General features: G+C 33.7%; 3 protein-coding genes across 4 annotated transcripts; 1 reads left to right on the top strand and 2 right to left on the bottom strand.

The window, feature by feature from the left end:
- Positions 1-41: 41 nt before the first annotated feature.
- LOC132787115 (NHP2-like protein 1 homolog) lies at positions 42-723 on the bottom strand. The gene is made up of 2 exons (XM_060794011.1): positions 564-723; positions 42-497 (listed from the first exon to the last, which is right to left on the bottom strand). The coding sequence occupies exons 1-2, from the start codon at positions 564-566 to the stop codon at positions 117-119; spliced, it is 384 nt and encodes a 127-aa protein (XP_060649994.1). The 5' UTR covers positions 567-723; the 3' UTR covers positions 42-116.
- Positions 724-1,925: 1,202 nt separating this feature from the next.
- On the bottom strand, positions 1,926-2,596 carry LOC132787829 (small ribosomal subunit protein eS21). Its single transcript, XM_060795149.1, has 4 exons — positions 2,488-2,596; positions 2,361-2,414; positions 2,064-2,255; positions 1,926-1,992 (listed from the first exon to the last, which is right to left on the bottom strand). Exons 2-4 carry the CDS (start codon positions 2,408-2,410, stop codon positions 1,983-1,985), a joined length of 252 nt encoding a protein of 83 aa, XP_060651132.1. The 5' UTR covers positions 2,411-2,414; positions 2,488-2,596; the 3' UTR covers positions 1,926-1,982.
- Positions 2,597-3,167: 571 nt separating this feature from the next.
- LOC132798237 (ankyrin repeat domain-containing protein 29) lies at positions 3,168-14,931 on the top strand. 2 transcript variants are annotated; one of them, XM_060810022.1, is made up of 5 exons: positions 3,168-3,337; positions 6,722-7,124; positions 10,798-10,908; positions 13,983-14,279; positions 14,336-14,931. In XM_060810022.1, the coding sequence occupies exons 2-5, from the start codon at positions 7,113-7,115 to the stop codon at positions 14,858-14,860; spliced, it is 945 nt and encodes a 314-aa protein (XP_060666005.1). In that variant the 5' UTR covers positions 3,168-3,337; positions 6,722-7,112; the 3' UTR covers positions 14,861-14,931. The 2 variants fall into 2 exon arrangements, with proteins under 2 accessions (XP_060666005.1, XP_060666006.1); XM_060810023.1 differs by lacking the exon at positions 3,168-3,337 and adding an exon at positions 4,068-4,188.
- The last annotated feature ends 639 nt before the right edge of the window (positions 14,932-15,570 follow it).

The following is a 15,570-nucleotide window of genomic DNA, read 5'->3' as shown; positions in this document are numbered from 1 at the left end:
ACATTTAGTATTTTTAAATTTAATGAATGAAAAACCATGTGTTTGGGAATATGTATTAAAAAAATACACGGTTTAATTATGTTTACAATTTACAAATGTATTTGTACTCTTTTTACTTAAACTAACAGCCTTTCAATTTCCTGCTGAATGGATGTAATTTGCGACTTAAGCTGACTGCCCTCATTGGTGGTCACCGAGCATGCTACAATTGGCCGTGAAACGCCACATGCACGTCCCAGTGCCTGCTTTGAGCGCACAAACACATATGGCACGTTCTTGTCCTCACACAACAACGGCAAATGCAGCAAGATTTCAATAGGTTCCGTATCGCCAGCAAGCACAACAATATCGGCCAGACCGCGATTCAACGTCTTGGTTGCTTCGTTGGCGCCCTTGCGGAGCTGGTTATAGTTGAGAGCCTGCTGCAGCAGGTTCATGATTTTAGCCGTCAACTGGGCATCGGCCAATGGGAATGCTTTCGGGTTCACTTCCTCGGTCTATGGAGAATGCAAGGCTTTTATTAATAAAATCGTACAATACCAATAAACGTTCATTTAACTTACCATTTTGGGGTTTTATTGGTTGAATTTAGCTTTGTTTTTTATTAAATTGAAATGCAACCTCTCGGCTGGTGTGCTTCACTGAGGGGCAGAGTTATAATTGAAACGTTTGGTCAAACACGTGCGTCGTTCTTACTTTATGCTACTTTCCAACACTAAAAATGTTCACGCTAGGGTCACACTTACAAATGCAATATGCCGAAAAACACAGGCTAGTATGCTGTGTAACTGCAGAGAATAATTTAAATGCGCCGGCAAAAAGTGCAATGATTTTAAACATCACATTACATATTTATTAAACAATGATGTATTTTTATTACTCCTATTAAATGTCGCCTACATAGGTTCTTTTTTACGTAGGGTGGATAATTTTAATATAATAATTTGATATTTATATATATTTTTATGTTGCAAAAATATATACAATTTTAATAAATGCTTTTACAGCTTATATTAAAGGCAATTCAATAATATAGAACTAGACAATCTAATTGTAATATTAATGTTAAAATTAAAATTGAGAAACCGTCGCGGTCTCCATCGAAATGCCGAAAGGTTTCAAATATTTCCAGATCAAAAATAAAATCAAGCAAATTTAACTTCATTCTTTAAATAGCATTGTTGACTGGCAATAACTCACTATTGTGTTCGCAATATTATATTTTTAGTTTCACAGATGAATCAGTTAAAAGGGAGATAAAATAAGAGTAGATTTAGAAATTCAATGATTTTAAAAATTTGGATTTTATTTTTAGAAGAATGCTAAATAAAGTTTTCAATAATAGTCAAGCTTAAAACTTAAAGGCTTATTTTTGACTATTGCAAAATTTGCTGTAATATTTTCAAAATGTTGCAATTTTACAAAGCCTATTTAAATAAAGTTGTACAAATGCCCAAATTATACAAATAAATGTTTGCAAGATGATATCAAACAATTGATAAGAATTTCGAATTCTACTTGAAAACTTAGCTTTTTTAAGTCATATTCTACATTCCATTGGAATTGTTTAATAAAATTTAGTGTCTACTTCTCTTTATTGACTCTATGTTTTTATTGATACTTAATCAGCTTCTCTCAGTATCAACAACTTTCAATGCAGTTAAAGTAAGATATTCAAGCAAGGTACAATTTGTTTAACCTGAAAGTGATTCAGAATTGGGAGTATAACAATTTAAGATAGTTATCTTAATCCCAAATATAAGGTACTTTTAACTATCTCAATGAATAGTTGTGCGCCAAGCATTTGTTTACTGAATTGAATATGTAGCTCCAAATTTCAGAGATTTACAATACTTGATTTCACCTTCCAGTTTGCGCCATTTTATTCAATCCATTAGTTTAAAAAAAAACACACAGTTCACGTATTTAACGTTACATACAAAAGGAATTCACTTTATTACCAATTCTTGTTTACATTCTATTTAGAAGTTCCTGCAAAACAAAAAGAAATACATGCATTGAATACCAGTGTTCATTTGAAGAGGAAGGATAAGTAAACTTACTTGGTAATGAGACCATCCTTCTTGGCCAGACGCACAATGCAGTCATCGGACTCGCCCATGCGACGGATTTCACCGCAAATGGCGTAAGTTTTGGTGCCATCGGTTTGGCGACCGGTCTCGGGATCCACAACAACAATGCTCAGTTGCACAGAAGCGTGGTCCTTGGCGTGGATGATTCTGTTCGATGCCGAGCTGTGTGCAAATTATACATTAAGTTGATTAGCATCATTTATTCTTTCATTTTCTAAATTAAATACATCAGCGAACAGTGCGCTGAACACGTGTTCTAACACATACCATTTACGGGGCACGTACAAATCAACGTTCTCACCGGCGTCGTTCTCCATTATGCTGAAATGTATAGGGGAACATTTAATACGTGTTTTGGGCGCATTTTAGCTAGTCCAATGGCAATTTTACTTACATTTTGTAATAATTTACAAATTTGCGACCAACACTCGACAAATGGAGGCTGAAAAGAGAAAGAGTGAAGTTGGCTGCGCTGTAGGGTTGCACAAATAATATCGATAACACAAAAAATACTGCACTGTATTTTACTATTTGTAGGGGTATTCATTTTAAATTTCTAGAGGTTATCGAAGTGCATGCAGAATACTCAGAAAGAAAAACTTAATTCATTTATACAATTATCTATATCATGTTCAATTACAATCAACTATATCATATTAACTTTATTCTAAATCATTATTATTTTCTTAGTTTTGAAAATTAAGTGAAGGGTGACCAATAATGATTGAAAAGCTTTTTGGTGTAATTGTAACTATTAAATACATAAAGTGTTTTTAAAAAAAATAGTGCTTTAACTTGAGTTTAAATTTCCTCTTTTTGCATGGTGTAAAAAAATGTCAAATAAAATATGTTGGTATATTTGTTTAGCTTCCTTGGTCACATTACGCGTCCAATGGGAAAATCATTTTTTTTTTAGACTGACCGTTGTTTTTTAACTTACGCATATCGAATATAAAGCGCGTTTCTAAAAAAAAATTATTCGATTGCCTTGCCAAAAAGTAATCGATTTAAGTCGGTTTGATATCGAATCGGTACCAGTTAGAAAGAGTAGTGCTTGCTTCGCATTAAAATTGGCGCCGGAGCTTGCTTTCTCGGCCTTAGTGCCTACTGAAAAGTCGGTCGGTAGCTATAAATTCGTAATCTATATATATAAATTGTTTATATTCAATCGAAATAGTTAATCAGTGAACATTAACTGTGCGAACAACAATTATTCGTGAACGGACGCAGAAGTCTTACTGTGCGTGAGTATTGATTTTGGACAGAGGCTGTGTCGTTGTCGGTGTCCTTGATCCGGTGTCAACGCCAATTTTCCGTCAATGGAAGCCGCAGGACTTTTTTTGTAGCTTCGCCAACTTTGTGTGTGTATTTTTAAGTGTGTGTGGGTGTGTGAGTGTGGGTGGTGAGCAGGGCTTGTGAGTTTGTTTTCATTGTGGATTAACGCGTCTGGTTTTGCCTTTCATATTTACAGTTCAAGGGGCCAGTGTGCAAAAGTTATTTTCAATATTTGTACCGTTACTAAGCAGCGCGGAAAGTGGTCAATGAAGAGGAAAACATATGTGTTTATTTAAAATAAAACTCAATTTTAACGCATATGTAGAGCGCGAAGCACATTAATTTAAATAACACGAACAGCAAATAAATGTAAATAAAAAATCCAATACTAGATCAGTGCATAACAGCACATATACAACTTAACAGTAAGAGATAACAGTTAAGTAGAAGTGGAACGTTTTTCTTATTAGATCAGTGTATTCTTTGATAACAGTAAATGTATTTAACAGTGGACAAAACTTTTTAACAGTAACAGTATGTTATATCTTTATCGTTCATTTTAATTTAAATAATTATATTTTTAGTGGTGAATACATCATATTTGGCTTAGCATCATAAAATTAATATTTATTCTACGTAATTTTCGTTATAGACTAAACACATCCAAATCGGCTAAAATATATAAATATAGTCAAAGCAGGTTCAGCTGGGCAACTTTTTGCTTTGCCAGTTCAGTCGCATTTCAACTTTTGTCGTGTTCGGTGCTTCCACGTTGCTTGCTCTCTCAATTACTTTGCGGCGTGTTTTGTATTTGCTTTGGGTACGTTGTTGTTGTTGCAGTAATTGTTATTGTAGCTCTTCTTGAGTAGAGCTCATAACGGGCCGGTCGCCCAGCCTCTTGACCTTTAACGCGTATGTGCGACTGTTGACTGCGAGTGTGTCATTTTTTGCATAATGTAAAACTAAAAAATGTAAATTTATACGCGAGCTGCGAAATGAGATCATATTTATTTAGTGAGCATCTATTTTTAAACAAAATAAACAATAACAATAGCAACTGCAATAAAAGGAAGCTGCATTGTTGTGAGCAAAACTTTAAAGTAATGTGCATTATACTGAAGTTTTTTTTTTATTATTCTGACATTAACTTGTGTAAACTTCTCTATTTGCCGCTTTTAAGTTTCTTTCACTTAGTTATATTTACAATACAATCTTTTGTTTATTTTTAAGTTTATGGTATATTCAGTTCATTATTTATAAAGCCAGTTATTTACCTGAAGATGCGCCTTGAGTGTTGGTTTAAATACTATTTTTACTATTATTTTTGTTGATGTTATCGACTCCGGCAATGAAAGCGAAAATAAAAACCAAATGATTACCGTGCTAAAGAAGACTGTTAACTATCCGATAGCATGTTGTAAAGTATCAGCATTTATCAAAATGAAACAGCTCTGCTACTATCTGATAGGCACTTATCTTTAGAGTACTCGCAGTACAACAGCTAGAACGACCTAGAACCTCGGTTAATTCAAGGCCTTCCCCCTCCCAACTTACAGATTACATTTCCAATTGGAATTTAATGAATGAATGAAAGCAACGGGTTTTTAGCGAGGGGAATAACCGTCAACTGGAAATAGAAACCATTTTTAATTAAAATGGAAACAAAGTATAAAGTAATTAAGATGGGCACACAACCTCTGTGAGAGAGAGCTTTAAAATAGAGAAAAAATAGAAACAGAAACAAAAACAGAAAATCGAAGAAATGCCGGAAAACTGTGATGTCAGCACCAAAATGCGTGCCCTCCTCATCATATGCTGCTGCTGTGGCTGATGACGTCGCAAGCACATGAAGAAAACTTTAAGTAAAACACTTTCTAGGTCAAAAGTTGAAAGGCGGCTGATGGTCGTGGCTATAATGATGATGGTGATGATGATAATGATGATACAAAATGTAAAAAGTATCGTAAAAAAACAAGCAAAATGTGGCAGCATGAAATGCAATTAAAAAAAAACAAACATAAAGTAAAAGCAATGCAACGTTTACTCCTCTATTGCCTCTTTCGAGACCCTATAGTTAACTCCGCCCACCGCCCACCTATCATATCTCCCACCGCCAACTGTCAATTGTTGTGAGGTTCAACGACGTCAATGCAGCGAATTATAAAATTAAACATTTATGGAAAATTATTGATTAGCCTGCAAATCAAATAAAATTGCACGGTAATAACGAAAGTTGCATTAAGTTCAGCTTAGGGATAGTTAAGCATATTACGAGGTAGACAAAATACAACAGTAGAAAATATATAATGCAATCATTTAAATGAATATAAAAATATTGAAATATATGCAAACATTTTAGAACTTAATGGACAGAAACTGTAAACTGAAGTGCACATTAAACAAAATATTATTGAAGAAGTTTGGCACAGAGTCCAGAAAGTAAAGATAGGAATATATGTTATTAATTATCCTAATGCACAACTAAATAAAACACTTCTTTAAAAAGGTACTTTAATCCCGTAGCAATGATTTGATTTTCAATAAAATTTTTCATTCGTTTATATCGTCTTCAAGTATAATTCTCGTTAAGATAGAGCAAACTATTAAATTATTACATTTAAGTCATCTCAATTATCAGTTCTTTTAATGTATTTGTAACTTTATTATAATAATTAAATATAATTTAATTTATTTAGGAATATCTAACAATTTTAAAATAATCTTTAATAGTTCTTAATAATTGATACCACTATAGTAATAAATTTGAGTGCAAACTCGCCTTAGTTAATTCTCATTGAGTATGATTAACTGATAATAATCATAAAATACGTTATCTAATAATACAGTTTAATTCTTAAAATTTCCTTAAAACTTATTCAGTTGTAACCTTAAAAGTATAAAGTCACTTTTGGAGCACTCTTATTTGGATCACTTTAATTTTGAGTAACTTACAACAATTCTTTAATTAAAAGCTTTTCAAATTCTTAAAACTTTAACTAGCTTCTAAGTAGTTTTCAGTTCCTAGAACTTAATACTTTGTTGAGCTTTGGTTCTTTCTATAATTACTTGGGAGCTTCTATAATTTAATCCTTTTTGCAAATGCATAAAATTGCGCTCTTGTTGCTGGCCCAAAGCAATTGGCAATTGGATTGTAACTTTTTCTTTTCCACTTTTTTTGTATTGCTTTTGCATTCTAAGCGTGGAGTCGCTTAGGAAACCTGTCGACCCAAACTCTCAGCTGGCAACTTGCAACTAGCAATTCACAATTCGCAACAGTCTGTGCAACTTGCAACTTAATTTTGATGTACCCCGTGACTTGGCTTGACTTGGCTTTGCTCTTTTTTTATTTGCAGCGCCTGGACTCGGATACTTTGGAACTGGTCGTTTGCTTCTTGCTTGCCAGTTCGTCGCTTCGTTGGTTCCTCAATGATGATCTCTGGCTTGCTGTTGCTTTGATTTGATTGGTGCCACAGTTGCCATCTGCCATCTGCTACTTCTCTACGTTGTTGTTGCATTATACTGTTACTATTACTGTGCTTGCTATTGTTGTTGCCGTCGTGCCATTACTATTACTAGAAGTTGCCGCAGTTGCTGAGGCTGCGTTACACTTTGAATATCGGTCAATGGTAACGGGCTTTTAAGCAGGTGCAACTGCAACTGCTGCCAGACAAGGAACCAGACACAGACAACACAGCACAGCACAACTAGCGGGACTGCGAGGGAGAGCTGAAGGAATATAAAAACATGTCACTTAAGGTGAGTTTGACCCATTTCAAATGTAAAACTCGACACAAACTTGCTTCGAATCACCCACTTTAGCAGCTCGTCTAGACACAAACTTCTTTTGGAATTATGCAAGAGTTTAGCTCCCAAAATCACAGACTAAATGTTGCCTTGTATTACATATTTAATTCACATTAATTTATAGACTTTAAAAATCTAGAAAAGTAGAAAATTCTTTAATCATTATAGAAAATATTGCAGTTACATTTCAAAGATTCTGCTTGTAGATACTAGCATACAATACTCAAAACATTCAATTCTTACAAAACTAAACAACTTTATATTTTTCTTCCGTCTAAGACACAATTCTTTGAAAATTTTATAAATCAAGAACTTTATTAAATCACAACTATCGAATTAGCATTTCTATAAAGATAATTCCTGAGTCATTTTAAAAATGGACGAAACTTATCATTTTTCCTTCTCTAAAAGCCAAATTACTAAATCTAACCTATTTTATTTATTTATGTGTTTCAATAAAAGAAATAATAACTCTATTAATAAAACTACAATAAATTGAAATGGTTATTCTCTAATTATCTAAATCACAAAAAGAAAAATTCGTTGAAAGAGAAAATTTGTTTTTATTTAAACTGTATTCATATTTTAAAGTATCATATAGTTTGCTAACAAAAAATATTACGAACTGTAGCAAATTGTGATAAGAATAGAACGTTATGAAAAAGCAAATCTTAGATAAAAAGCAAATCAAAGACAATAGTGACACATCGTTTTAATCGCATCACATCGAGTGCTGTTGCTAAGATAAGAAAAATAAGATAAAACAGAATTCAAGAGATGCAATCAAACAGACATTGCAGTTAAATGAAAGGCATTAAGGGAATGAAAGCTTAACCGAGTAAGCTTTAAGTAAATGCACATTCTAACGATATTAAAAAATCGTTCAATGTACTAGTAATATTAAAAGAAATCTAAAAAGAAATCACTATTAGGAATATAAAAATTCAATAATACTAAATTTAAACAAAAAGTTTTAATATCATCCAATAAAGTCTGCAAAGTCTCAATATGTTACTTCTGACTTGATTCCCCTGTATTAGCTACCATATTATTAAAGACTATAGAATTGTGCGATGACACACAGTTTAAATCGTACTATTTCAAGTGCTATTGTTAAGTTGACATAAATAAGAGAAGCCATTATTAAAGGAATGAACCGATATTACAAAAATCATTTAGAGTACTAGTACTATTAATAGAAATCTAGTACTATAAAAAGAAATCAGTTTTAAGAATATAACTCAATAACATTTTTGACAACTTATCATTATTATTAACAAAACTAAACCAGCGACTAAAGAGTGATAAAATTATGCAATAAACTCTGCAAAGTATCAATATCTTACTTTTAACTCGATTCTCAGGTATTAGCTAGCATATTAGACCGAAGTATTTCTCAGACTTTATAGTTAGAGTCAACTCATTATTTATCTCGTATGGCACACCCACTTAAATTACCCGCACAATATATGTTTATGAGTTCATAGTCTGACAAGACTAACAAAAACACTAAGAAGAGTAAACTTCTCATGCATCAGCTGGATGCTCGTCTAAGCAATTCATTTGACTAAGCAAGCAAATATTGATGAAGCCATTATTTAGCCTGCTTTTAGTTGTTTATCGCTTCTCTCTCTCTCTCTTTTGCCACTTTGGAAACGCTTTTGCTTTAAGTTGGCATGATAAGGTGGCATTAGATACACTTCGAGTGGCGGAGACTCTTGAGAAGGTCACTTAATTATTGATACAATTGTTGCAACAACAGCCACTCGAGAGACAGACAAAGACTGTTGCTTTTGTTTGCCACACTTGCCACTCAAGTGTGTGGCACAAGCATGTGGCAAGCAAGATATGGCAAGAGTCGTGTCTAATGCTCGTCTGAAGCTTTAAAAGTGCTACTCACCTGCTACTACTGCAGCCAAGAGCCAGCAACCAGCAGCCAGCATCTGACATTTCAGTTTGTCTATAAATATTATAATGATCATCATCACGATGGCAGCATCATCATCATTATTTCAGCATTCGCATTGTTGCCACACTGTTTGCTTCACCTCTTGTTGCTTCGCTTGTGGTTGGTGTTGCTGTTGCTGTTGCTGTTGCCTGCAGCGGTCTTTCAACAGGTGCCCCCTCGTTTGAGTCAATGCGCTTCATTAACTCACAGTTGACACTTTTCCTGTTCCAATGTCTCTTTTCAAGTAGTTCAAATATTTATTGTACGACCATTTCCTCTAAGCGCAATTGTTAAACTCTGACTTTAGTCCCATCGTCATCATCGCATTTAGCTCTTCCTTAACACTTAATAGCTTTGGCTGGGTAAATTTAACCACACTTGCTATGGAAAAAAAATATACGCACTATTTAATATAATAAGATATATTTCAAGGAATAAATAGTTATGTTATAGTTAATTAAGTTGACGCATTAATATATAAATATAAATATATAATCAGAAAAATATATATTTAAATAATGTATATAATTAGATTGTATAATATATTTATTTAATAAATATGAGTTCAAACACAATAGTATGTTGTTAAAATAGGTCAATATACAAAAGAATGATTAAGTAGTACTCTAAAACGTATAAATAAGGAGTGCATTATACTTAAGAAAGAGACTCAAGCATCAAAAGCTACAATCGAGTGTACTTGACTGTGAAATACGCGTTACCCATCTTGAATAAAAGCAAAACAGTGAGGTCTTAAAATGTACCAAAAAATACTAAATTATACTATCATATTTGGTATATCGATAAATTATTATATTATTAGTTAAAATATACATTATTGGTTAAAATATATTAGATTGTCAGCCAATGCAGTTAAACCCCGATTGCAGTATTCGTAATTTGCCTTACCGTAGTATTTCTTAAATAAATCAAAAATATATTATCATAATGAAAAAAAATTATATAGGAAAAACAACTTTTTCATACAATCTTCATAATAATATTTTCATATATAGCTTATATATATTCTTTTAAAATAACAAACTCGATAACATTTTTGATATAGCAAAACTTTGTATATACAAATATTATTACGGAATCGCAGGGTATCAAAATAAAATATTTAACTTTAAAAACTAATAATATTTTTAGTTCCATATATTATGATGATTATGTTTTGTATTAATTGCATTCTCACAGTTCAAGTGCAGGGTCCTCTTAAGGGTTAATAGTCGCATGCAATGTCAAAAGCATTGTAAAAATGCATCCACATCCGCTGCTTGGACAAGCTGCAAGTGCTTTTCCACTATGTCAGCGTGTGTGTGTGTGTGTGTATATGTTTTTTTCCAGCATTTTCCCCTCCGCCTATGACGCTTAATTACTGTAATTTATAATTTGCTGTGGGGAGCGAGTAAAACTAATTTCCTACATAAGTGTTACTCAAGAGTGGCGCCCCAAAGCAGCCAGACAGCTGCTCCATGGACTATGTGGGTTGTGTGTGTGTGTTTTGTTGTGGGCGTTTGCCACACCTCAGACTTCCACACGCAAACAGAAGCTATTACTCAAGTGGCTGTGCTCCTTTTGACAGCTGCCAAAGTTCAACTTGTTAATTGATTTGTTTGTTTAAAAAAAAACCCTACTACAAGAAAGTGATTTGTTTTCTATTTCTTATTACAGAAAGAAACACCCTCGGATGTGATGTTGCATCTGGCGGCGCTACGTGGAGATGTCGTTGAGCTGCGTCGAGTGCTGGATACTGGGAAAGTGCATGTGGACTGTAAGGATGAGGTGAGCAATATTTCAAATGACATTTACACACAGTTTATTGCAATTTGAGACGGCTTTGGTAGCTGGGTTATAAATACAAAAAAAATAATTGGATAGAAAGTTATTACAAACTTGGCAACCAAATTGCAGAAACTGTATTTTTGCCTTTATTTAAAATATAATCGTAAAATAATCATAATCATTGTAGTTGGCATTTTTTAATAAAAAAAGCTATATAGAAGTTAAAGTTTGATTGAATGTTATTTCTTTAATTTTGCAGGCTATGCTATTTTATAGTCAACTGCATTATTATATTAATATTCATATTGTTTTTAATACGACTTCAATAATAGCTTAAACTCAAATTTAATCTGAATACCCAAACTGATTGACTATCTTTTTTTAAGATAAGCTATGTGCAAATTTATTGTCAGAAAAGAAATGCGCAAATAATTTTTATCACTATATATTTAAAACACTTACAATTATGTTTCATTAATCGAAGCCATGATAAGTTTTAGTTTCCCGGGAATACCTATTTTTTTTCAGATTAAATGTAGAGCAATAAGTCAGCTAATAATACATGCAGCAATAATACTGCGAACATATTTTTAAAGGGACCATTTTTTGATAGGTTATTTCTATGTTTAGAAGAGTAGGAAATGCAAAAAATTTGAAAAAATGCTTATTACTTGTAAAGAAATTTTTAAACTAGATTACTTTGAATTTGAAATAATATTCTGTCCTAGTCTGTTTGTTTATTTAAGTTAGTTGAATTTGATTAAGTTTAAAATATTGTTGAGAAACTTCAAATAGAATTCAAATTCTTTAAGCTAAGCTTTATTCTATAAAATTGAAATTAATTCAGCAAAAACTAATTGGAATTTGAGCTAGCTTAAACACTTAAATACTTTCAGTGCTATTCCCAGTGCGTTTCAAATCATTTTAATGTACTATCAATTATGTTATCTGCCAATAATAACGAGCTAAATGCGAGTAGCTTTAATTGTTTAATTGAGCATCCCATGATTTCAATTTCAATCTCAACTGTAATTGCAATTACAATTGCAATTGCGAATGCGAATGCGATTAGTTTTCACCGGTCTCCGCAGTTAAGTTGTTTCATTTAGTTTCGTGTTGATTTGCATGCATGTCGCTAAGCGAAAATCAAGAGCGCAATATACAAATCTCGATCCGTTGCAGTAGTTGTATCTGAGGTGGTAAATGCTTTCCCCTTGGGTGGGGGAAGGGGGTATAGCTCAGTCACGTAGCTGCAGCGTTGAGTTTGCGGGGCTGGCCGATTGGCCCGCTTTGTGCCCTTGTGTGTAGTTTTAGCCAACAGCTGGCACACTGGCCCCAAACAACAGCACTTGGCTTGAATGCATAGCTAAGAGGCGATTCGAGTCGAGTCGAATCGGGTAATATATATGTATGTATGTATGCAGCTGTAATATATATATATTTGCGTCCAGATTGTCCATTGGAGCAGCTCGTGCTTCGCTGCGCTTCAAGTGAAATTTAATTTTCATTTAATTTTACTTTACTCGTTCGTTTGTGCTGCACATTTCGGCTTCTTTGCCAATTGGTGCGTACTTTTGTAAACAAAGTGTTAACTTGCCTTTAAACACTACTTTTCGCTTTCTGCTTTGAGTGCTTCATCTTTTTTTTTTTTTGTTAAATATTGTGCAATTCGGCGAATTGTTTAAACAATTTTTATGTAATAACAAAAATCGCGTGACGCTTCTATTCATCGAATATCATTGAATAGTCATCATTATTGTCATCATCGCAATCTGTCAGTCGGTCACTTCGACCATAAAATTATTTAGAGTAATCGGTTTATTTTTGACATAACACTCTATTAAGAATTTTTAATTTTGAAGAGACTTAGAAAGGAAAATATTTAAACATTAAGTCAAAACTTAAACTGTTCATAAACATGTTTTTTGTATGAAAAATGTTAGAATTAAATCACAAAGGAAAGTAAAAATAAAGAGCACTGTATTTAACTTTCATTAGTTAAGCATTACTAATGCTAAGTTTCTAACTAGTGACGAGAATAAATGTATGGTAAAAAATGTAAAATTTAATCATTAACACACACATTCTAACTAAAATCGAAATTATTTAACGAACACACAATTCAAGAGCAATAGCAATTAAAATTCAGCATATTTAAATATATGTATAGTTGTAGCTCTATTGCTGTGCATTATATAATTTAGTGATGCCAAGTTATCATACTATCTAGTACCGAAAATAAACGTTAATCGTATATCCCTTTAAATAGATATGACTGGGTAACTATAACTATTCGATCTGTCAGTCAAAACTACAATACAATATTAAGAGTACGAATTGCCTTAGCTCGTCAAAAATAAATTTGTATTTTAAGCATCGTCATCTATATAATCTCATTTAAATATACATATATTAATAGTTTTGTTATGTTAGTTAACTAATTATATAACCGGTTTAAATGAAGATTTCAACAGAGAGAGATAATCTAAAAAGCTTCTAATCAATATATCAAATGTAATAGTTCGACTGTGAGATATTCAATTCTCAATTTGAATAAAATCAAGGTGTAATTATTAAGGTATACGAAATGAATATATTAAAAAATACTAAAATATACCAAAGGCTATATTTGATATACTATTTCATTCAAAATACACTATAAATCCAATATGTACATATATACCAGATTGTCAGCAAAAGCAACTAAGACAATACGAGATGAATTCATTCGATTTAAGAAGCTCTTGAGCATACTAGTTTAAATAAGTTCTTGTTATTTGTTGCTGGATTTTCAAAATAGTTGATATCAAAACAAATGATATCAATGTATTAAGTAAATTAACATTTCATTTAAATAGCAGTATTGCTACCATGGTGGCTACTGGACATCGATTAAATACAGTTCCCTCCAATTGGTGTACACATCATATAATTTGGGACAAATGTGGATTTTGCCATCAAATGATGCTTGTCTCATTATTGCGAACGGAGAGCTTAGCAAAGCTGACAGCTCGTAAAGAGCATTCGATTGAATGAATCAAGCAATTAAACAACAATGTTATTTCCACTTGCAGGACGGCACCACACCACTAATTCTGGCTGCGGCGGGCGGACATATCCATTGTGTATTGGAGTTGCTGGAACAGGGCGCGGAGTTGAACTCTCGACGATCCACAGGCACCACAGCGCTCTTCTTTGCCGCACAGGGCGGGCACTTGGATGTGGTGCGCATTTTGCTGAAGGCACGCGCCAAAGTGGACACGCCATCGTTGGACGGTGGCACGCCCCTCTTTGTGGCCGCTCAAGGCGGACATGTGAAGATTATCAGAGAGCTGTTGGACTGTGGCGCCGATGTGAATGCCTGCATGAAGGTTAGTTTTGACATCAATACAATTTTACTTTACTACAAATTCAATTTTGTTTTTAGGATCGCGCTTCGGCGGCATTTATTGCGGCTCAGAATGGACATCGTACGGTGTTGTCTCTGTTGATCCTGGCGCATGCATCGATGGATATCAAACGCATCGATGGCGCCACACCACTATGGATAGCCGCCCAAATGGGACACGATCATATCTGCAAAGTGCTGCTGCAAAACGGCGCCAATGTGGACACTGTGCGCTGTGATGGTGCCACGCCACTCTTCAAAGCCGCCCACAAGGGTCACGCCTCGGTTCTAACTGTGCTACTCAAATATCGGCCCAATTTGGGCATCCTACCCAACGGCGAGTCGGCGCTCCATGCGGCTGCCATGTTCGGGCATATGACCGTGTGTAAACAGTTGGTTGCTGCCGGCAGTGATGTAATGTTGAAGAATCAGGATGGTTTGACGGCCATGGAGTTGGCGCACCATGAGAACTATACGTCGATCTGTGAATATCTGAGAGATCGTATGCGAACAGTCATGCAACGCAATACATCCGCGTTGGCCAAGATGCGGCTATCGACGTAAAGTCAAAAGCGGTGGAGTCGCAGGAATGACCAAAAATAAAAAACCCCTTCGAAGTACCTTTTTGCACAATATGTTGAATTATTTATTCACTTACTAATTCTATAATATGTATAGCAGTGGAGCAATGTGTTTGCAACAGAGTTTCATCTTGAATTTTGCTTCGGATAAAACATAACGAAATTTAATTTTCGAAATTTTCGCGTAAATAAGCTATTTTGTAAATTTTGTAACGATAAGATTGTAAGGTATTAGTTTCTTCCGAAAAGAGTAATGTCTTTTAATTTAATCATTCACATACCTATTCTATGTAGTTCCAATTCTTCTTCGTTGTCAGCAGTGAAACTAATTATTTCACATTTCTTTTCAGTTATTCATATTGTACATACGTTTCAAACAATTTTCTCGAAACACTATCCAAAAGCAATAGCAACTAGAATTCAGGATATTAAAATATATAGTTGAAGCTCTGTTGCTTTGCATCAGTTGTTCCATTCTATTGTAATAGTGCAATCAAAATATTAGAAAATCAACCCTATAGATATGCAAAATTTAATGCCAAGCTGAGCAAATGGCAAAATCCCCAATAAATAAGTATAATATATCTTGAAAGTAATATCAATATTATAAATGTACTTAAATCCCTACAACTTGGAGCTTGTATTTGAATTTACGATTATGATTAACTCTAGCAATAGCTCGTACTTATTATA

The sequence above is a fragment of the Drosophila nasuta genome, chromosome 2L (assembly GCF_023558535.2).
Source record: "Drosophila nasuta strain 15112-1781.00 chromosome 2L, ASM2355853v1, whole genome shotgun sequence".
NCBI lineage: Eukaryota > Metazoa > Arthropoda > Insecta > Diptera > Drosophilidae > Drosophila > Drosophila nasuta.
This window is presented reverse-complemented; position numbering and strand designations above follow the sequence as displayed.

Bases quoted from the DNA above. Each gene is read 5' to 3' on its own strand.
- LOC132798237 (XM_060810022.1), top strand. The intron at 10,909-13,982 runs GTGAGCAATATT...TTCCACTTGCAG, and splicing joins ATGTGGACTGTAAGGATGAG to GACGGCACCACACCACTAAT. The intron at 14,280-14,335 runs GTTAGTTTTGAC...TTTTGTTTTTAG, and splicing joins ATGTGAATGCCTGCATGAAG to GATCGCGCTTCGGCGGCATT.
- LOC132787829 (XM_060795149.1), bottom strand. From the start codon at position 2,410: ATGGAGAACGACGCCGGTGAGAACGTTGATTTGTACGTGCCCCGTAAA. The intron at 2,256-2,360 runs GTATGTGTTAGA...ATTTGCACACAG, and splicing joins TTGTACGTGCCCCGTAAATG to CTCGGCATCGAACAGAATCA.